The sequence below is a fragment of the Camelus bactrianus genome, chromosome 28 (assembly GCF_048773025.1).
Source record: "Camelus bactrianus isolate YW-2024 breed Bactrian camel chromosome 28, ASM4877302v1, whole genome shotgun sequence".
NCBI lineage: Eukaryota > Metazoa > Chordata > Mammalia > Artiodactyla > Camelidae > Camelus > Camelus bactrianus.
In genome coordinates, this window is record NC_133566.1 from 17395523 (window position 1) to 17418420 (window position 22898).

The window sequence follows — 22898 nt, forward strand, 5'->3', positions numbered from 1 at the left end:
CTCCCACACTGAAGCTGTAACCGTATTACAATATATTGTAAACATTTTCCCAGAAAGAATGTTAATCTGTCTAGTGGCTTATGGGCTTTGTATCAGTGGACCCTAGTGCTTTTTGGAGGTAAGCAGGGCATATTTCAAAAATAAATAGTTTTTTAAAAAGTTATTTGGATCCACCCCCTTTAAAGTGATGAATGGTACACAGTTATTTTTTTAAATGAATAATAATTATGGTTTTCCACCTTATTTTTGGAAATAATTTGCAGGTAATCCGAGGAGCAGGGCCAGTGGGTTGCCAGACAGTCAGTTCTGAAGAGCTTGGAACTCTAGGTGCTGGTGAATTGGGAATTCACCGCCAGGTAGAGAAGCTGAGTCAGGACGTTGGTTTGAATGCATTCCCCCACCTGGAAATGAATACACACAGAACCTCTGCTTCCAACATCATGGCCAGAATGAGAATTTGAAGATGAATCGGACTGTGTTTTTCCCTTGGCTAAAATCCTTCCGTGGCCTCCCGTTCCTTAGCAGGATCGGCAAGGCTTCCGGGGCCTCTGTCTCCCTCTTTGACTCATTTCCAGTTACTTCTTTGTTCCTGCTGCTCCAGCCACAAGTGTCTTCTTTCTAGCACTTTTGCTGTGGATGGCCCCTGTGGCTGGAATCTTATCCCCAAGATCTCTGCACACTGGCTCGTTCTAGTCATTTGGGTTTCAACTCATGTTCTCCTGGAGAGGCCTTAGGTCACCCCAACCCCTGCCAAAGTTACACACACACACTCCCACTCTCCATTAAATAACTCTAAACTGCCACCTGATGGGTTCCTATTTATTTTCCAGACTTGAAGCTTATCCCATTTCAGGTGCTCAGCATCCATGGATGGTACCAAAGTACCAGGTCCCTACCGGTCCCACCATGTGCTCCTCCCACTTCTCTGTCCCTAATGGCTTTTCCAGAAACAGTTGCTGCAGCTCCTTTGCCCTTGTGCTTGGGGTTTGGTTGATAGAAAATGATCTTTTATTTCACTGTGATGCCAAAGTGATTTCATAACTAGACAGGTGAGGGTAGATTTTTGGACTATACGAAGTCCAATATAGCAGTATGAACATGTTTTATAGTCTCTTAATTATTCCCACTTTAAAAAAAAATCACAAGCCAATTTTTCATGTTAAAAATAACAGTTCTAACAGGTCCCTGCCAAGCGCGAATTACCCAATGCCCGGGTAGTTGTGGCCCCAAGTGCCTTGACTTTGGCCTGTTGCTACTGGTTTAATCTTAACTCAAAGCACGTGGCTCTGGGCTGGGATGCATCTCAACAGGAGGTTAATTATTATAAAACTTGAAAAAAAAATAAGTTCACTCTGTGTACTTTTTGGGACTGGAATGAAAATGTTAACAGGAGCTGCAGCTCAGAGGCTCAGGGGCTGAGTAGCCAGAGGGCTGGGCTTCCTGCCCTGCCTGGCTGGCCTCTGGGGAGCCCTGGAGGGGGCGGCTAACTCAGGACCTCAGTTTCCTCGCTAGTACAGTGGAACTCTTCGTGATTCATGAAACTGTTGGGAGAACGAACAAGCCAATGGCACGTGTTAAATGCTCCAAAATTATTAGCCATAATTATCAATGCTTCTCATCCTTTCTTCTGGACTCAAATTTTGGGGTAGTTGTTTTTCTTAAACAAAAGGTATGGGGTGGGGAGACTTTCTTCTTTTCTCACTGAAATGGGCCCTAAATTGCAAATTGAAACAGGAGGGCAGGGCTGTGAGCCAGCCTCCACTGTTCCTGTTCATAGCTCTTTGGTGGAGGGGCTACGGGATGTCTGCCTGGACCGGTAAAGTCCTTGCTGCTGCTCTGACGGACTGTTTCCTAGTAATTGTGCTAGCAAAGCCTACGCTGGTTGCCTCAGATGAGGCAGGGCGGGTCCCGACCTGCCACTCCCCTCCCAGCCCCCTCTATTACCTTCACTTGTTGAATTCAGACTTAGTACAGGAATAGCTTCCTGTCATGTGCCTCTCAGGAAAGTATAAAAATGAAGTCCAATTCCTGCTCAGCTTTTCCCACGTTACTCCAAAGTGGGTGTGGTTTGGTTTGGGGCTTTTGTTTTTGTTTGATTTGTTTTTTTGAGTGTAAACATCCAGATAATTCCTTTCCTTTTTACTGGCTATAACTAGGTTTGCCAAATGAAGTCTTCTGGCTGCAGTGGATAGAAAAGGAGGCTTTGTTTCTCAGATGACACTCCGTGCATGTGTCTGAGTGTGCGTGTGCAGGTGGTCCTGTAGCCTCTGGACCCCGGGAACCCCAGGTGTGCTCCTGACTCCCTGATCCTGCTTGGGGGCAGCTGTGAGCGAGCCCTGACTCCTCTCCCTGCCACCCTCTGGGCATGTGCTGACCCCTGACCCAGAGATAACTTGTTCCCTCTCTGGTTCCTAGTTCCAGCTCTGCTGCCCCCCCCCCCCCCAGCTAGAATGCTGAAAATGCAGCCCGGCCAGGGCTGAGCATTCCAGGAGGATCTGCCACCAGCTTGGAGAGCAAGAATATTGAGAGTACCTACCAGCCCGGCATTTTCTCCCTCCTGGGCCTTAGTTTTCTTTGTCTGAACTGTGGCCATTGAATAGAATGGAAGATTCTTAACCACAGTGAGGGCCCGGGTCTACCCCAGTTTTGTGAGACCTGGCAGCTTGGCCCCACCAGCACCTGGAGCAGCGAGGCCAGCCTCCCTCATGGCTGTACCGTTCCCACTCTCTCTGGGCCTCCGTCAGCCAGCAGAGTCCAGCGGGCATGGCCTGTGGGTGAAGCCCTAGGCTGCCACATGTGGGTCTCCTCTGTGGGTCCCAGTGTTTGAAAGCGAAGAAAAAAAGAAAGGATAATTATGTCTTAAAGAGTTCGTTGAGAAACCTGCACTCCATTCTCAAACATTTTATTTCATCCTTTTGCCCATTTCATCCACTGTTAGTTCTTCTTTCACTTAATGGTAAAATGGATTTTCTACCAGTCTTGAGGGCGGCAGGGGTTTGGGAAGGAGCAGGGCAGAGGGGAGAGGGAGAAAGAGGGGGAGAGAAAGGAGACATGCTAACTCTGTGTTTGGACCAAGATCACAGACGAGAAGTTTTACCCCCAAAAGCTGAGAATATTTGAGAGTCGTACGCTTGGAGCAAAACCATTTCATTTCATAATCGCAATGCGTAGATGTTTGTAGCAGCAAGTTTTATGCTCTTGTGTTTCTCCTTGTCCTCAGTCATTAACGGTGTCTTCTGGATGTTTCCCTTTCTCAGTCCGTCCCTTGAAAAGTGCCGTCTAGCTGCTAGGGAGCCAGCCAAGGCCCCGGGGAGACCTGGTCATTGTGGGGTTAGCGCTCTGCCCTGGCTCCCTTGGGGAGGGGCCCAGCCTCAGAATTTAGGTCTCAGGCTGGTGCTTGGCAATCGGGCAAATGCTGTCTGACAGCTCCCTCTTCTTTGTAATATGCCTTTTGGGGCAGGGGTTTGGGGTGAGGGCCCCAGTTACCTCAGCATTCAGGACCAGTCGACCTCTTAGAGTTTGCCTTAGCTCTGGTCCTGCCTCTCATTGGAGAAACAAAGGAAAGCCTTGTTTATTTTGAAGAAGGGATTGTTTTGCTATCATGAGCTGTAGGGCTTTTAAAGCTGCTAATAGTAGACCCACCTCATTATAGTTTTTGAAAATGATCTTTTATAAGTAAGAACAGGCTGTCTTAGTGGAGAATGTTAGAACATAGACTCAAACTTGCTGAAAGTACTCTTGTGTCCCGGCACTACTTAGTGAATGCACAGTGAGGTGATGAATATTCATGAGCTCCCAAGGGTGGCATGAATTTGGAAGCTTGCAGTTCATGGCAGGAGGCCTCCACACAGGAAGTGAAACCAGCCTGTAAGCCTTTTTACAATTCTGGCTCATGATTTGAAGATTTGTTGATGAAAACACTGTTCTTTGAAAGTTTGGGGGCAAAGAAAAAAGGAAGCTTGTTAGATTTAGCATTAAGATTGAAGCATTAGGTTAAAAAAAAAAAAAGATCAACACTTTGGGAGTCTGAAGACGTTAAGTCCTCATCCCATTTGATGTTAACGTGCAGGAACACCTGGGGTTCGGGGCTTCCTCTTTCTGAAATTCCACATCCGCATTCATCAAATGGGAGGGCAGATAGGTGAAGCCTTCCCGGTAGAAGACGGATTCATCTGAAAGGGAGGTGGCAGGGTGGGACACTTTCCCCGCAATGAGGTTCCGGACACGGTGCCTTTGAGTGTGACCTCCCCCAGCCCTGCACCTGACTGGCTATGAGTGTTCTGAGGCATCAGCCTAGAAATGGGGCCGGGGGCAGTGCATGGTATTTCTTAAAAATGAGTCAAGCCAGTGGCTTCTTTCCTGTGGGCATCTGCCAGTCCCTGCTGCCTGGGCTGTCTGTATCCCCATGACATACCCCTTCTAGCTCTACCTGGGGTAATAGAATAGCCTGGAAACACACAAGTGTGTTTCTGAGAATGCTGGACCAGCCCAAACAAACGATGACCTATTACTGTCAAGTCTGCAGGGAGCGTAGGAGCATGGACTCCTGGGTTCTGGAGGAAGGAAGATGATTAATCAGTCTTTCTGAGGTGGGTGGAACGGGGCATGTCTCCCCAGGGGGCACAGCAGAATCCTTAAGGTTTGGGGGAAATCGTGTCATTTTCAAAAGTCTAATCATTCAATATGATTATCTAATTTTATATGTAGACGTTTAAAAATACTTTATAATATAAATCGTATTTGTATTTTGTTTGTTTTGGGAGGGGAGGGGATTAGCTTTATTTATTTATTTATGTTTAGAGGAGGTACTGGGGATTGAACCCAGGACCTCATGTATGCTAAGCATGCAGTTTACCCTAGTCAGAGACGCTATATGCCTTGGATAAACATAACTACCTTATTCTTAGCCTTAGTGGCCAGGTTCTGCTACATGCCTGTGGGGTGGTGGTACAGGGAATGGTGGGAGGCTCCCCCGCTCCTCAAGAATCAGGTATAAGGGATCAGTGGAGTGTAACAAAACATGTGGCACAGGATGGCCTGGATGATGCAGGGCAGGGTCGCACCTCAAAGATTGAGTCCATAGGTCTTGGGTGAGGCTTGGGCTTCTGCATTTTGGAAACACTTCCTGGTTGACTTTCTCCTTGTCCTCACAGCCTAAATGCCTGGGGTCTTTACATTCTACAATTTATATCAGGGGAGGGTATACACAAAAGGATAGAAAGGGTAATAAACCTCATCTCTCTTCTCCATTTAGCATAAGAAATCAGACATTAGCAATACGGTTGAAGTCCCCCATTTTTCCCCTCTCTGGTCTCATCCCCTTGCTTCCCGACACCAGGATAAACCTACTACTCCCCCCCATTTGGTGTTTTCATTCCTATGCGTTTCTTTGTCGTTTGGTCATACATAATTATATTGGTAACAATCGATAGTGTTGCTTTACACCATGTCAGTTGGGGTTTACATTTGCCTGCACGTAACAGAAAACCTCACTTCAGTGGCTCAACCAAAAGGGAGGCTTTTCTCTCATTTAGCAAGCCATTTGAGGGCAACCAGGCTGGGGTGGACAGAATCTCCATGATGTGGTCAAGGACCTGGCTCTTTATTCTGTCATCTCTAGTGTATGGTTTTAGAGCTCATTGTCTCAATATGGCTGCTGTACCTCCAGCCGTTTCATTTGCATTCCAAGCAGAAAGAAGCAGGAAAGACAAATGACAGTTTCATACCACCTGCTGTCCTTTTTAGGACACGAGAAGCTGATAGCTTTTATGTGAAGTCCCATACTGTGGACTTCTGCTTATGTTTTCCCAGCCACTCCAATCTTTAGGGAAGAGTGCAAATCAAGAGTGTTAGCTAGGCAAGTTGTCACCCTGCGTAAGACTGGATCCCCTTTGTAGGAAAAGGTGGAATGAGCATTGAGCGGGACACTAGCAGCTACTGCCATGCACGTGTTATACAATTTTATATAAATAATGTGCTTTTTTCTTCAGCTTGTTTTCTCACACAATGTCACGTTTGCTAGATTCATCTGGGTTGAGAAGTGCCGCCCTACTTCATCTTCATAGGCAAATATGTGACTGTACCATTCAGTCTCCTCTTTTTTAGGCATTTAGACATTTCTAAATTTTTCTATTACAGGCAGTATTGCCATAAACAGTCTTTCTATCTTGTCTTCATTTGCTATTTAAAAATGCACAGATTTTAAATGTCGAGTCTGATGAGTTTTGACAAACATGTGTGTTAAAACCACTCCCTGAGTCAAGACATCCACAGACCTGTTTGTCTCTCCACTTCTTTACATCTTCTTTCATTTGTCCCATCAGTTGGGGACAGCATGCCATACATGAAAGTCCACTGGAAAGGGCTGTCTCCAAGGTTCCTTAGGGTAACCTACACCAGCAACAGGCTGCATACGCTACCCAGGGGGCTGCTGTTTACAGCTGTTGCACACCTGGCCCCCGCAGGGAAAGAGCACCGTGGGCTTCATTGGCTGCAAACATGGTATTTAATTATTATATTTTTGATGCCTGCAGAGTCTGCAGTGATATTCTCTGCTTCATTCCTGATATTAGTCATTTGTGTCGTCTTTTTTGTGTGTCTTGCTGGGGATTTATCCATTTTATTGATCCTTTCAAACAACCAGCTCTTTGCTTCATTAACTTCCTCTATTGCTTTTCTTTTTTCACTTCATTTCCTGTATTTTTTTTCTCTCCCTTCTGTTTGTTTTGGGTTTGCTTTGCTCTTCTTTTCCTATGTTATCAGCTTAGACTCCCAAATAAAATTTCCCCTCAGAACTGTGTCAGTTGGGTCCTGCATATTTTGATACACTGTAACTTCATTTTCGTTCAGTTCAGTGTATTTTTTTTAACTTCCCTCGGGACTTCCCCTTTGATCCATAGAGTAAAAGTTTAGTTTGGAAATTTTCCCTTTACAACTTCTGTTATTAACTTCTAATTATTTCCATTGTGATCAGAGAATACAAATGGTACGATTTTAGTTCTAAATTTCTTGAGATTTGCTTTACAGCCCAAGATGTGGTTTATCTTGGTTGATATCCTTTCGTCATTTGGAAAGAATGTGTATTCTACTGCTGTTGGGCGGAATGTTCTATAAATGTAGACTAGATTCTTTTCATTGGCAGTCTTGTCCGGTTCTTCTGTATCTTTACATACTTTCTGCCTAGTTCCTTGATCAGTTGTTGAGAGAGAGAGAAGTTGAAGTCTCTAACTGTAATTGTTGATTTGTTTAGTCTCCTTTCAGTTCTGTCCGTTTTTACTTCACATGTTTTTCAGCTTTTTGCTTTGGTACCTACTCATTGAAGACTGCTGTATCTTCTTGGTAGATCGACTCTTATCATTACGTAATGTGTCTTTCTGTCTCTGGTAATTTTCTTGGCATTGAAATCTACTTTATCTGTAATGTAGCCGCCCTGCTTTTCTTTTGGTTAATGGTTGCAGATATATCTCTTTCTATGTTTTGTGTTTAACTTGTCTATATCATTATGTTTGGAGTAAATTTCTTATAAACAGCAGATAGTTGGGTCATTTTTTAAAAAATCTACTCTGCCAATCTCTGTCTTTTAATAGATATATGTAGATCATTTACATTTAATGTAATTATTGGTATATTAGGTGTTGATATTTTACCAGTTCAAGTGAATTGCAGGATTCCTGCCTCTTTTTAAGTCCCTTTTCCTCCCCCATTTAAAACATAAGTATCTTAAATATTTCCCCTTCATATATAAAACTGCCTTAGGCAGTGTTACAGTTTTTCTTCAACCATCAGACATAATTTAGAAAACTCAAGAGAAGGAGGAAAGTTTATTGTATCGACCCATATTTTTGTTTTCTGTGTTTTTTCCTCTCTCTGGATGATTCAAGTTTCCTTTCTGTTTAGAGAATTTCCTTTAGTTACTCTTTTAGGGTAGGTCTACTGATGACAAATTCTCTTCATCTGAGAGTATTTTGATTTCTTCTTCATTCCAGAAAAATTCTGAGTTGACGTTTCTTTTCTTTCATTAGTCAGGAAAAAGTGCCACTTCCTTCTATCCTTACTGTCATTTGAATTCGTTTTCCCCTATAGGTAAGGTGTTGTCTCTCTCTCTCAGTGCTTTCAAAATGTGTTGTCTTTAGTGTTCAGAAGTTTGACTCTAATGTGTCTTGGTGTGGATATTTTGTGTTTATCTTATTTTGGGTTTACTCATATGTTTAATTTTGTAGGTTTATGTCTTTTGTTAGATTTGGGGAGTTTTCAGCCATTATTTCTTCAAGGGCTTTTCCAGCCTTGCCCTCTTTCTCTTCTCCTTCCAGGACTCCGATGATACAAATGTTAGGTCTTTAGTAATAGTTCTACAGGTCCCAGACTCTGTTCATTTTTTTATGGTGTTCAGATTGGATAATTTTCTATTATCAATCTTCTAGTTCACTGATTCTTTCCCTTCATTCTGATATCAAGCCCATCCATCGAGCTTTTTATTTTAGTTATTGTATCACTTCTCGGCCTTTTGGCTAAAACCAAGTGCTTTTTGGATATTGTATTTTTCAGTTCAAAAATTTCCATTTGTGTCTTTTCTTCATCTTCTGTTTTCTTACTGAGACTTTGTATTTATTTGCTGAGGCTTTCTACTTTATTCATGTATTTCATGTTCGTGATTGCTCATGAAAGTATTTTAATGATTCCTTCTTTGAAAGCTTTTTCTGATATTTCTCTCTCTCTCATCTTGGTGTTTATTTTGTTCAGTTTGAGATTGAATTTTTTTTATTGAAGCCTAGACATTTTGAGATGTATATTATGAGACTGACTCTTGTTAAAGTCTTTTGTTTTACTTGGTTTCCTTTGAACTGCTCTGGTTCAAAGGGGCTTGTGACTGCCTGGTTGGGGGTAGAATTCTAGGTTTCCCACCCAACCTCCATTGATATCTGAGTGTGGGCCAGTCCTTGTTACTGCTGGTCAGGGCAGGGGAAGGGTGGTTAGTTCTGGGTAAGGGGTAGGAATGCCTTATTACTTTCCCACTGTTCCCCACCTGACCTCTGCTCATGCCAGGGGAGGGGGAGGGATGGCCTCACTGGCAGTCCTGAAAGCTCTGACTCTCTACCAGGCCTCCTCTGATAACACCCAGTGGGGACCAGGAAGATGCCTCATTAATGCCAAGTGGGAATAAAAGTTCAGGCTCCCCACCTGATCTTTACTAATACCAGCCAGTGGGGATGAAAGTCCCTGCTTCCTCCTTGGTCCTCTCTGGTACCACCCAGTGGAACATTTGTGGCACCTCTTTACAGCCCAGTAAGGGTCAAAGTCTAGGCTCCCTACTGGACTTTTGCTGGCGTGGGTAGGGATGGGGCCATGGCTTTTTCTGGGTCGTGTACTTGGAGGAGAGCCACTTACTGGTTAAAAGCCTTCTGTCTTGCTGGGCTGCCCCTTCCTAATCCTTTAACTCAAGATAGCAGCTTTTGTTGTTGTTTTTCGTCTCTGCTTGTTAGCATTTCCAGATCTGGGACACCTGGGACAAAAGAAAACCCAAGAAATTTGTCACCATGTTGTTCCCGGGGCCTGAGGTCCCTAGTCAGCTTCCCGTCCCAACAACACTTCAGAATTTTTTTTAAATGTTTGCTTTATATATAATGGCCAGTGTTTTTAGGTGTACTCAGCAGAAGGAATGGGGAAAAGTGCATCTACTCTGTCTTTTGAAGGAATTCTTTGCCCTCTGTTCTTGCTAAGCTGTGTGGTCTTTCAGAGATGGTCATGTTTTAAAAGGAAATAATTCTTCCTGAAAAGAATGGCTAAAATTAATAGGATTTCAGACATTGGTGGGTTGAACGATATGTGTTGGGGGTAGCATGACAAAGGAGTTAAACTTGGAGGCAGAGTGTCTCTCCTGGGTCTTTTGAAAGCTGCAGCTGGCCCTTGAGGGGAACCAGCCCCAGATGTGGGGGCCAGTGGAGGTCGGGTGCGGTAGGGGGAGTGCTTCATGACCCCGGCCAGAAACTGTTCCGTCAGTCTTTCTGTGACACTTGGCATGCTGCCAAATGGGGAAGAGAAGGAAAACCACCCTTGGTTAGGTAAACATGTATTCCTATTTCACTGCAAGAGGCTGAATGGTCCAAGTCAACATAATTGGTCCCATATGTTTGCCTTTGATAGTCCAGGCATGACTAGTGGCGCCTTTGAAAAGGCAGGTCAGATGTTTCATGTTATGAAAATCGTAACTGCCGCCAATTGTGCGCCTGGGCAGGCCGGGCCCCGTGCACCGTGTTTAAGTGTCATGTCCCTTTCTGATCTCAGAGAGGAGTGGGTGTTATCTGTCTTCCTTCCCAGACGAGGACACACAGGGTCCTCTGGCCTCTGAGTGGATGAGCCAAGGCTGAACCTGGCCTCTCGGACTCCAGGGTGTGTGTTCTTACCACGCTCCCAGGCCACATGCATTCAAAGTATCAGGATTCTTGAGCTAAACTCTCAGGGACTCCCACTGTAAGGTCACGTGGGCCACTGGATTGATCCACTCCCTCGAGCGAGGGGTCTGACCCTGGCTGTATTTTAGAATCAGTAGAGACTTTTTAGAACCCTGATGCCTAAGCTGCACTCCTGGCTGGTAAGCTCAGGCTCTGGGTAACACCCAGGCATCAGCACGTTCAGACCTTCCCTGGAGCTCCTGAGGCCCTGCTGGTTTTGAGAGCCTTGTGGAGAGTCAGCAAATGAAGAGTCAGATTCTAGAGCTCTCTTTTCCGGTTGCCTTAGTGCCCGCCTATAGAAAGAACTAGGGGATGGCAGTGTGCTGGGGAAGCCTCTTTTGCAAAGCACTTGAACCAAGAAAAAGTCAAATGCTTAAGTCAAAAAGTGGGGTGCAGGATGAAGGGGCTCATGGAGGGCTGCCTAAAGCCCTGCGAGGACCTTGGGGATTCCACTGCTGAAGTGTGCGCCCAAGGCCAAGCACATGTGGCGCTTTGCCCTTTTTTTCTTTTGAACTGATGTACTGGGGGGCCAGGGGAAGTGAGGAGTCACCCTGACAATCACGGGTTTCGCTCAGAGGTCCGAGCCCCTTCACACCCTCCAAGCGAGGGCTCAGGGAGGTTGGGTGGCTTGCTTGGCATGCTGAAGTCCCTCTTTGCCCCTCCAGCCCCCCTCCTCACGCTGCTCTCCACTGCTGGAGGCCAGCCTGCAGGGAGGGTGACAGTGAGCTCCCTGGACTCTGGCTCCAGCCAGTTTCTGCTAAAGGACACTAAGTTGTATTTACTTAACTAAGTATAACCTGCATAGACACTGCTTATCTGAAATCCAACTGTAAATGGGGCATCTTTTTTTTTAGATGGAGGTACTAGGGATTGAACCCAGGACCTCTGGCATGCTAAGCATGTGCTCTACCACTGAGCTATACCCTCCCCACCTCCCCGCCCCGCACGTCTTTTTTTAATCTGGCAACCCTTTGCCCTCTGGAGCCTGAGTGGAAAATCTGACCCACCAACACCATGTTTTACACCAACCTCAGTTTCTTCACTCAGTGCCGGCATCTCAGTGGTTCAGTGTCACCTCTGCTTTTTTTCTACTGCCTCCCCTCAAGGCTGTGACTCCTCCAGGCACATACGACCCACCAGTTACTCCCCTTTCTTTCCTGTAAAGCCCCTACCAGGGCCCCTTCCCTCAGATCAGCTCACGGTTTCTGCCTGCACGCCTTTGCTGCACTGGGGGCACCCACCCGGTGAATGGCCTTTCTCCTGTTTAATTTTCTCCAAGTGCTGGAGGGCACACCCATTAATGTTTACCATTTACAATTTGGAAACAAATCAGGTCGAGTGATTTCTGGTTGAAGTGCTTTTTAAAACGGTCTCTCATGACGTGTTGTTGATAATCTTCATCCATGGAGAATCCTTTGCGTTTGCATTGAGTGAATAGATACTAAGAAGAAAGTTTCTGCTTGTTCTGGGTTTGGCCTCAGCCAGCTTCCGGGGTGAGAGGAGGAGTTCCCAAGTGACAGGGAAGCCACCCAGGGACACGATTCAAAAATCGGCCTAGGGGGACGTACATGGAATGGGGGACTCTGGCCCATGGACGGCCCTTTCTCCTGGGGGAGACCCAGGGCACAGCAAGGGGGTGGGAAAGGGGAGTCGGCACTAACAGCATTCTGGACGCCAAAGCCTTTTCTGTCAACCACAAACGTACTCCAGAAGGGGGCCTTTCTCCTCCCGACCACAGGGGGCTGCCTGATAGCAAATCCCACTGCAGGCAGAACTCTTGGCACCTGGCTCACCTCTGCCCCGCGATGGGGAGGGAGCAAAGAACCCAAAGGGCATTACATTTTCAGATACAAAGGGCAAGAAGAAAATTCACATTTTAAGGGCTGTCTTTTTTTTTTTATTGTTTGTCTTATTCATGCTTTATTTTCATTTTTAAAAAATTAATCACATTAATATGCTATGTCCGTGTAGTGACAGAAATACAATTTATTTGCATAAGATTTCAAGCATAAGTCCTCACTCTTGCAGCTGCCGGTGGGCCTCCGGATTTTGAGGCTGAACTTCCAGGGTCTGATGTCTCCACCTGTTCTGTTGTCTGGGGAGCAGGAAGAGCAGGGCTGTGGGTCCCACTGGCTGGCACGTCAGGCCTGCCCTTACCCAACCCCTCTGGTCAGGGTGCTTCCCTAACCCTTCCCCGGTACCCGGGGCTGTAAAGCAGGCTGACAGCATATCACACAACCTGCACCGTCCCTCCCCCAGGGCCGCCCTGCCCTGCCGTCTTCCCGCAGCTTGGAGGGACTCCAGGGCCAGGGAGGTGGCGGGACGCTGCCACTCCACCCTGGGGCCTGCAGCTGCTGCTTCCTTTGTCCACCTTGGCTGTGATCCCGAGGCTTCAAGGAAATCTAAAGGCGCTCACGGTAGGAGAGGGTTGTGGAGACCGGCCCTAGAGAGATGCCTTAGAGCCCAGAGCCTGTTGGCCATCACAAGCCAAAAGTATGTTTTTGCATCTCATTCTTGGGTGGCAATTATGTTGCTCCAGTGTGGTCATTCCCTATGCACTAAGACAGACCTCCCTGGTTAGTCCCAGCACACATCCCCACAAGGCCCAGAAGTTCCGACTTCAGGGGGTCGGCAGGCCTGGTTCAGATGTAAACCAATCGGAATAGCAGCTGGTGTCGGTGAAGTGCCCTGGTGGGCCCAGTCCCTCTGAGCGTCTTCTGCCACCCACCCTGGTACTCCTGTCCTTGCAGAAAGTTAAAGAGCTTTCTTGAGGTCACATCTCAGACATCGAGGGACTGGGTGGGCCTTGGCTGTCTGACCGCAGAGCTGCTGGCCGACAACCAAACCGCACAGCCCACCAGCCCGCCTGCCTCACGCCCACTCAGCAAGCACTCAGCAAGTAGTCATGGACTTAAAGGTGGGATGTGCTAGCTGATCACACAGAAAACAGCTTCTATGCCAGCCTCCCCTGACCGGCCTGAGTCTCAGAGACTGCCGCTGCGTGTGGTTGGTGGCAGAGGTGCTGCTGCAGAGGCAGGGCTGTGGTCCCAGCACGGTTCCACTCCGGCCACAGCAGGGTCCCTGCCTGGACCATCTCTCCTCCCTGCTCACCTTCAGAATCCTCCCTGCCCGCATCACACCTGTTTATCCTGTAGATGTTCACTGCATATCAACTCCACGCTATGCATCATGCTGGGTTCAGAGGATGCCACCTCTGGCCCTCAAGGGAGCTACAGACAGACTTGTTCTGAGAAACAAGGCAAACCCAAAACAGTGGACAGGGTATCTAATCGCTCTCTTTGCCAGATGCTAATCATACCCCAGGGGCCCATGCCCACACTGAGTACCTGAGAAAGGTGATGGAGAGACAGCCCTTATCTTTCAGAAACTGATGTTGGAATCAATCAAGGGCTGGGTGGTGACTGGAAACCCTTGGGCACAGGGCAGGGGTGCTCCGTGACCGACTCCTGGACTGGATGGGTGTGGCCCCCTAGGGTTGGCAAATGCCACCGCCGTAACAGCTGGACAGCTACTCCTGGACCTGAGTGGGAGACCATTTATCCAAGTTGCTTAGTAGCATTTGCTGGTGAGGTTAAACTTCCCGCTTTAGCTGCTCTCCAGTCCACACAAGGAGATAACCTCGAAAGAAGATGGGAGGGAGAGGGGAAAGGGAAGATTTCTGGCGCATTCCAAAGGCAGCCCGCTTTTCCACGAGTGCCGTGTAGAAAGGAACAAATTCTCATCAAGTCTCTGACTGAGTTTTTAATACATCTCTAACACTGGCTGAAAACACTGTTTCCACCTTGGGCATCCTCAAACAGGCCCACCACGTTTGCTCTTATCATCTTCAAGGTGAATTGCCAAGAACATGTTAATAAAAAAAGAAAAGTTTTTAACTTTTTGCTCGGATCTCATCCTCATACCATCATTCCCCACCCCAGACAGTTTGAAAGTATTCCACTTCTGTGAGGAAACACAGAGGGGAGGGTGTTATACCATTGACGTAGTCAGCACACTGAAAAATAAGCAGCTTACAATGTAATTTCTAAACAATCATTGCCCTGACCCTGGGATCCAAAACCTTGAAATGGTTTTCATTTTGCCTTTTTTTTCACATTATCCATAATCATTCAAGGCCCCCACATACAACTGGTGAGGTTATGCACAACACGGCATATACTGTAAAGCACCGTCTATGCTGAAGACTGTGTGGATGGCAACACCCCACCCCACTCCCCCGCCCTTGCCAGAAGCTGGGCAATGAGAGCCTCACCAAGTGTGCCGGGTTGTTCAGCCCTCAATGTCTATCCCTGTGAATCAGCAGGTCTCAAGTATTGGGCCATGGCAGGCTTTACTGATTCACAATAAAAAGAGAAAATAATCAGTCATGACCACTAATGTTTATTGAGTGCTTACTATGAGCCAGACATAGTAATGACTCTTTTATCCCTGACAGCAACCCAGTGGGGTACCATTCTGACCATCCCCATTTCCCCATCAGGGCTGCACTCTTCAAGCAACGGCCAGTATAAAGCTGCCCAATGGCCACTCCTGAGAACTTCCCTGTGTCCTGAGATTACGTCCTTCCTAAATATTGGGTGTGAAACCTACCTTTCTTTTCGAACTGACGGCGATGCTGAGAAGGCTGTTGCGATTGGCCCCTCTTCTGTTGCCTTCATCCTTCCTCCTCCTCCTTGGCCGCTCCCGTAGTTAGGTCTCCAGCATCTTCCTGGTGGGTTTCCCGCTTCCTGGCCTCCTCCTTCCTGCTCCTCTTCTCTCACTCAGGCAGATGTCGGTGCCCAAGTCGAGCACGTCTCAGATCTTTCCCGCCCCTGTTCAGAAACCTTCCAGGAATCCCTGCTGTCTCAGCTGGGGTGCGGGGCTCTCCACGTTCACCTAATTCCAGTTTATCTCCTGTCTTTGTCCTAGCCCAGGGGTAGTACCCTGTTGCCACCTCGGTGTCCCCAAATGATTAGGGCTTCTTCCTTTCTCTCCAGTTCTCTGCCGCCTCTGCCCCTGGGAACCCTGTCCATCCTCCCCATCCCTCCTCAGATTCATGCTTCGTTTTCGTGCCTTTACTTATTCATTCAACAAACCTATTTTGAGCACCTACTAGGGACTGATTATAGTGGGGAACTTTCAGGCAGTCCTGCAGGGGAGGAAGAATTGAGTGAGCAATTATAGGAGATGTTACAAAAGGGGAGGGTCCCTCACCTGGGAGGCTTAGGCAGGGTGGTGATGGAGAGGTCAGGGACAGTTAGCTGTGTGTCCCATGCCCTCTTTAACTCCTGGGACCCTCTGCCACTCCTCTGCTGGGGCAGATGCCTCTCTGCATCCCATCAGACAGTCACAGCAAATCTTAGACCACGAGGTGTTATATAAATATTTGTTGACAGTTAAATCATACTACTAGCTTCTGGCACATCAAATTATGGAAATTAGTTATCTTTTAAACCATCCATAATGATCACAGGAAGGGTTTGGCTGCTCCCTGGTCTCATCGACGTCGTCTGACTGGGTGGCTTTGCCATCAGTTTGTTCAATCAGCAGCTCATCTCACAGAAAACTGAAGGTTACACCCCAAACTATAATCAGAGGTGACCTTGCTTGTTGGGATTACAAAACACTTTCTGTTTTATACTTTCTATCAACCTGTAAATATTTGAATTTTTTTTTTTTACAACAGACTTGTGTTACATTTATCATTAGAAATGTTGAATGTTTGTTAAGTGGAGTAAATTAAACGAACCAAAGGAATTATTATTTGCCTCTCACACTCCACTTTTTGGCCTTATATTTAATGAAAAAAAAAATAGTTGTTTGGACAAAACCCCTGACTCCCTGGATCCTTGGAGTTCCAGGAATAGGAAGCACTACAGGAGAGTTTGCCTCTAAGAGGCACAGGTGAATTGCCAGTGCTTTGAAGCCTGTAGAAAAAGAACGTTCTTGAGGGAGGTCTGCAGGCATAAGATGCACAGCCAGACCATCCACTCCTGCAGAAGGGATCCCAGGTCAGAGAAGATGCGCAGCTGGATGGGACCAGGCACTGGGCTTCGCCTCCTCCTACCCCACTTGTGCATAAAAGTTTGCCTGGCGTGGAGGCAGCAGAAGCAGAGACCCCTTTCTGCTGAGTCACCCTGACCCTGATGCCTTGGAATAAATGACGCTCCCAACCCAACACACTCATCTGTCTGGACGACTGGGCTCAAGGCCAGCCCGCAGCGGACCCACTGCGCCCTCTCCCAGAGCCCACAGAGGGCCCCTGCACTCCCACGGCCCCCCGAGACCTCCGGCTAAGGGACAAGCAATGGGCTTTCCCCAGTTTCTTACAGTGAAACCTCTTGTCCTCCAACCTGGCATCTGCCCCAGAGACAGTTCCCAAATGCACCAGCCACTGGAGTTAACCTGACATCAGAGACAGAGCTGGAGGGGGAGCTCCAGCCTTCAGTTGAGGGAAGCGTGTGGTCCAGAGTGACCTGCAGGGAAGAAGCTGGAGGGATATGTTCTCAGTTCACTGCTTCTGCCCCCAAATCCACTGGTACCTCCATTTGCCAAATAACTACTGAACTGCATGTTTATACTAAAAATTACTTGTTTATCTGAAATTCAAGTTTAACTGGCTGTCCTGTGTTCTTTTTTGGAAAAAAAAATTTTTTTTTATTGAAATACAGTCAGTTTACAACGTTGTGTCAGTTTCTGGTGTACAGCATGAAGTTTGCCCTACATATACAGACATACATTCCTTTTCATATTCTTTTTCACTATAGGTTACCACTAGATATTGAATATAGTTCCCTGTGCTACACAGTAGAAACTTGTTGTTTATCTATCTTATATATAGTAGTTGGTATCTGTACATCTCGAACTCCCAATTTATCCCTTCCCACCTCCTCGCCCCCCGCCCTGTAATCACAAGTTTGCCTTCCGTGTCTGTGAGTCTGTCCCCGCTTTGCAAATAAGTCCATATATGTCTATTTTTTTTAGATTCCACATGTAAGTAATATCACATGATGGATGTCTTATGTTCTTATCTGTTAAATCCAGCACAGCCCTGAACAGAAACTGCCCTACTCCCAGCACGGGCACACTTAGGAGCCCAGGAGGATGTGGCATCCTGAGTGTGCACAGCTCTTGACCAGGAAGGGGGTGCCTCTGTGTACCCCCATCACTCACCCACAAAATGCCAGCCTGTGTCTCTCCTGCCTGCCTGTGTCTCACCACTCATGGTCAACATGTTTGAATAATAACAACTGGCTTAGAATGTACTCTCCAAAAATGCCGTTAGAACTGAGAGTACAACCATTGTTTTTTGGAAATTCTTGTGGGTCAGATGAAATCAAAGCATTCCAACAGGCAAGCATTTGGCCAAAAGCTCCAAGTCATTCTGTAGCTGGTGATATAAACACATGTTGATTCCCCCCCACCAACCCCCAGGTACGTTGAGGCTCAAGCACTGTAAACTTGTCTATTTGTGGCTTTTGCAAGACTGTTGGTCAAATTTGCAGTATAGTCTTATGACTGAGCAGACAGCAGAAAGGTGATCTCAGGTGCCATCACCTGCCTGCCATGCTACTGAATTGGGTATGAGGAATTTGGAATGAGTTGAGATTTCAAAAAATGGGTGAAAGTGGTCAAAAGGTCCAAACTTCCAGCTATATGATAAGTAAGTCCCCAGGATGTAATGTACAGCATGCTGACTGTAGTTAATAATACTGTATCGTTTATTTGAAAGTTGCTAAGAGTAAGTAGATCTTAAAAGTTCTCATCACAAGTAAACAAAGTTTCTATGTGTGGTGATGGATGTTAACTGGGCGTATGGTGGTGATCATTTTGCAAAACATACAAATATCCAATCGTTATGTTGTAGACCTGAAACTGATATGTTATATATCCATTCTATCTCAGTTTTAAAAAGGCAAAAATTGTGATGGGGGAGTTCTGTTTCTTAAGCATTCTTTAGAAGGAAGGAAGTGAGCAAATGAATGAACTTGTGAATGAGAATATTCACACTATTTGTGTGTTAAATAAATTCCGCTGGTGTCTTCTGAGGACACTGAGGATGCCCGTTGCTCCCTCATCGTGGCCTCGTAAGTTGGGGACCTCCTGTGAAAACTCCGTGATTGAAAAGACTAAAACTGCCATGTTCTGTTTTGCAGCTACCGCTGAGGTGAGGGAGGAAGGCAAGCCCAACCCGCCATTCCCAGGACCTTTCCCAGGAAGCCGGCAGGCTGACCACACGCCATTTTCCTTTCCTCACCCCCACGGGTACCAGCCCACCTCGATGTTTCCACCCACCCAGCCTGGAAGACCACACACAGGAAATGCAGCCTTCCCCAGGGTGACCCCCGCTGGGTCTAAGCTCCTACCGCCTCTGGCATTTAATCACACAGTTGGCCACATAATACTTTCTGAACACAAAGATGTCAAGTTTAATTGCTCGATCACTATACCTACGATCTACCAAGACAGCGCAACTATTTCTTGGTGGAAAGATGGGAAGGAATTGCTGGGGGCCCATCATGCAATTACTCATTATTATCCCGATGATGAAGTGACAGCAATAATTGCTTCCTTCAGGTAAGCCTTCTTTCTTCCTTTCTTTTAAAACGTTGTTATGCTCTTGCTGATTCAAAAGCCCTGTTAATAATAATAATAAAAAAAAACCAGCCTTTTGTTTTCTGTGTGAGCAACCCCACTGGTCCATTTAGAGTGTAAATTCATAGCTGACTGTATTGCTGATCTCTTTTAAATGAATTTTGGCCCCACCGGAACACTTGGCTATCAGATGCTCTTCCCAGCTGGGCTACGAGTCCTGTTAAGTCCTGCTCGACTAAAGAGCTCTCCCACTGAGGAAGAAAGATGTTCTCACTGGGCATGAGGAGACATCTCAATCACCTGGTGGGCGTGGAGCTTGTGAAACAGTGCAACCCCCCTTCCTTTTGATTCGCCCTATCCCCTCTCTCTTCCCCTCCTCCCAGCATACCCTGCTGCTGCAGATCGTGGTCCTGATGTTGCCCTCGTGCGTACTGGGGTAGGAAGAAGGTAGAGGGTCTGGGGAATGGAGGCAGATCTTCAGCCACATGGCTTACCATCCTAGCATTCCACTTTGTGTCGGCAGGGGCAGGCTGAATGAGTTAGGGGAGCGACAAGGATAAGCCAGGCTTATCCTCATGTCTGGAATGATCCACTGGCCCAAGAACTGAGTCCTCATACTTTAGATCCTGTAGACAGTGCGACAGACAGCTGCTTCTCTTCCCCATCCCTTTTCATTCTCTACTCTTTCCTCTTTGCCAAGAGGGTTTTTGGTTGTTGGTTTTTGCATTAAGACCTCCTTGCAAGTAGAGTTTTAGAATTAGGTGGACATGTGGTCCTTAAAGACTCAAAATGAGGTCAGAGGCCGGCAGAGCTGACACGAGAGGCTTTTCTCCAGGATTCCTCCACTCCGAGTGGAGCCCTCTTTGATCTGTAATGTTTTCACTTTCTCCGACCTGATGCTTGGGCCACTTCCAGACTGTGTCATGTCTTTGGGAGAATCATCGTATGTTTCCTTTTCAGAAAACCACCTCAGAGTTACCGCAGACCCGACAACTCCAATTAGAGTTTAGTGTGTCAACATATCCATAAGATGCTCCCCTTCCCTTTTTTTTTGCATTTTTTTCCAGGTTATTGTCTTGGTCATCATCAAGGCCAACGACAAAACTTTTGCATTTTCCTTTGGTGGATTTAAACTCTGGCTGGGTCTCTCTGGCTGCCTTTCTCAGCCAGTAGCTGAGATCACTCAGGAGACTTGACTATATTTTTTTCTCCATCCATTACAAAGCACAGATGTTTTTCCATTAGGTAGACACAGCTTCTGCTGGGAGAAGTTAAGTCACCATTTCATAATAAATAAGATTTACAGGCTGACAGAAACAAAAAGCTGCACTTTGGTCTCACCTGATGTCATTTAGGAGGGGGGCACAGCCCCATTCTCTGGGCTGGGAGTCCCAAGCCAGGGTCCTGCCAGTGGCCCCCATGAGACCACAGGTGAGCCGCTGCGTCTTCCCTGGTCTTCTGGCCAAGGAGGTGGGTTTGGACCACCTGACTGGCTGCTCCAGGTGTACTTTAAGGGGCCATGAGATGTTCAAAAGACTTAAATTGGAGAACGTTTCAACTTAGAGAGTGTCTTACTTTGAACTTACGTCTTTAAAGTTCAGAAGGTGACTGGGTGATATTTTGAGAACTTTAAAGAAAAATGTCTACTTCTACATGGATTCAGCTTAACTCTCATGAACATGTTCTGAAGGGGAAAAAATCTTATCTGACCTCCAAACTAAGCCTTAAAGCAAATGTAGTGATCAGAATTCTTGCAAAGGACAGACTCTCAGCTGAACAGAGTAGCGTTTGGGACAACACCAAGTCCACCGTCATCGTATTCTTTAACTTTATTACAGTAACATTCAGGTGGCACAGTAGTTGTGGAGTGATTGAGTGAAGTAAATTACATTGACTTGATCAAGATGATCAATACTTGTGTAATTTCTTGGCCAGAGGGAAGGATGTAGGAGACCCTAAATTTGAGGTCTTTTAGATGAGGACTCTGAGGTCCTTATGAGTAGGGTGACTTGCCCAGGGTCACTAGGATGCTGGTCATCCTTGAACAAGGAGCCTGATTTACACACCTGCAGTGTCTCCTCTTTTCACATCTCATGGCCCCTAAGGAAATCCACTTTGGCTCCCAGAAACAGTGTAGAGTTGAAAACTAGGTCTAGGCTTGCAACAGCTACAGTTTTATCAGGAACTCATTAGCCTGCAGTTTTATTGGCATTGCCTCTGACAATATCTCTCTGGACCATATCTATTTAAGGGAGTGTGCAGAATAAACATGTCTGTCTATTGGCAGGGGTCTGAGGAACTATAAAGAGAAGCACAAAAATTTTAAGTTAGATCATGGAACCATTTTTTTATAAGGTGTTTCTACCATAAGAAAGGGCAGAATGGACATGGATTTTAAGTGATGAGGTCTGCCCACGCTCTGCACCTCTCATCCTTTAACAAGCAATTGTGAGTTGCTGGAGACTGACGGATTTGTGGATGCTCTTTTTAACTTTCTTAGGCATGTAGCTCTTCCATATTATGCAGACCCATGCCTCCTGCCCACCGCATACTTGAACTCCCAAATTCATCCTCCTAAAACCTAGGGTTAGTCAAGCATCTGGTCTTTGATCCTGAAACAGCACCTGTCCTAGTTGGAGGTGTAGATTAGGAGTTCGGCGGATTTAATGCACTGGAACGTTCATCCCTGTTACTCCTTCCATTGCTTCTGACTCCCTCATTCCTATGGTGGCCGCCATATTTCTCTTTCCTTCCCAAAGGAAGAAAAGGACGTGGTAAGTAATTTACAGTAAGGAAAAGCTTTAACATTCACTGGCGGCATCATTTTAGACACAAGGAGTAGAGATTTTTTTTTTTTCCAAATCCCAACACAGGCAACAACCCACTAATGATAAAAACAGCCAGCCTTGCTCGTGAAGGTGTTTGCAGGCAATCCCTTATTTGTTGGATGAACAACTAACTGGACATTGAGACGAGGAGGACAGACCTGGTCCCTGTCGCCCTGCTTGTGCTTGTGAACAGAATGGAGGGGAAGGGAGACTCTGGTGCCAAGCGTAGAAGTGCCGAGGTAGTGCTGATGTGGTATGGTAGTGCTGCCATCCGATCTTAGACTTTGACCATGAAGGACTGACTTAGGGGAGAAGGACTCAGCATCAGGACTGAGGGAAGGACATTTGTGCCGCTCAGAGGTGACCGCATCTTGCAAACAACCCTTAGTTTTGAAACTGGGTGTGGAGAGTGGTGGGAATGATAGGAGGGGCTCACAGGCATTTAAGGATCCCATGTACTCTGGAAAGGTTAAAGGAGGTTTGTTTTGACATCACATGTGAGACTGTCCCCGAAAGATTTTTGAAACTACTTGGTCTTAGCTCCCTTATGTGTATATTTTTAAGTATTTTAATAATAATATAAGTATCTTGTTAAATACTTGGAAAATACCAAACAAGTATAGAGAAGAAAACTATGGTCCACAATCCTGAGAAAAATTTTCCAAGCATCAATAAATCTAATATCCTTGAAATAAAATTGGTATTTTATTACATAGATGATTGTATCTCTTGTTTCATTCACTTATCATTGTATTATGAACATTTCCCTGTATTAGTAAAATTCGAAAATATTTTAATGGCTGCCGTATGCCACTGTAAGTTGCTACTACAAAACAGATTCAATTATCGAAGAGCGCAAATGGAATTATAAAGGGATAAACGTTAAAAATGATTTTCAAAATGCCAAGGTTGGTGGCATATACAAGGGAAGAGATAACTGGTGTGGGTCTTCAGCTCCAGAAGCCCTCTTGAGCTGGGTCCGTGCTATGCCGGTAGTTCGTGGTTTTTTCCTATTTTAACTTTAGAT

General features: G+C 46.2%; 1 protein-coding gene and 1 non-coding gene across 3 annotated transcripts in view; one reads left to right on the forward strand and one right to left on the reverse strand.

The window, feature by feature from the left end:
- Positions 1–22898, forward strand: part of MERTK (MER proto-oncogene, tyrosine kinase) — an 89547-nt gene that overhangs the window by 2469 nt on the left and 64180 nt on the right. For both annotated transcript variants that reach the window (XM_074354786.1, XM_074354785.1), the window contains exon 2: positions 18605–19025. In XM_074354786.1, coding sequence (XP_074210887.1) covers positions 18605–19025 — 421 coding nt within the window. The remainder of the gene's footprint in view (positions 1–18604; positions 19026–22898) is intronic.
- LOC123618078 (small nucleolar RNA SNORA70) lies at positions 6363–6496 on the reverse strand. The gene has a single exon (XR_012503130.1). It is a non-coding gene; the product is annotated as a small nucleolar RNA SNORA70 (small nucleolar RNA).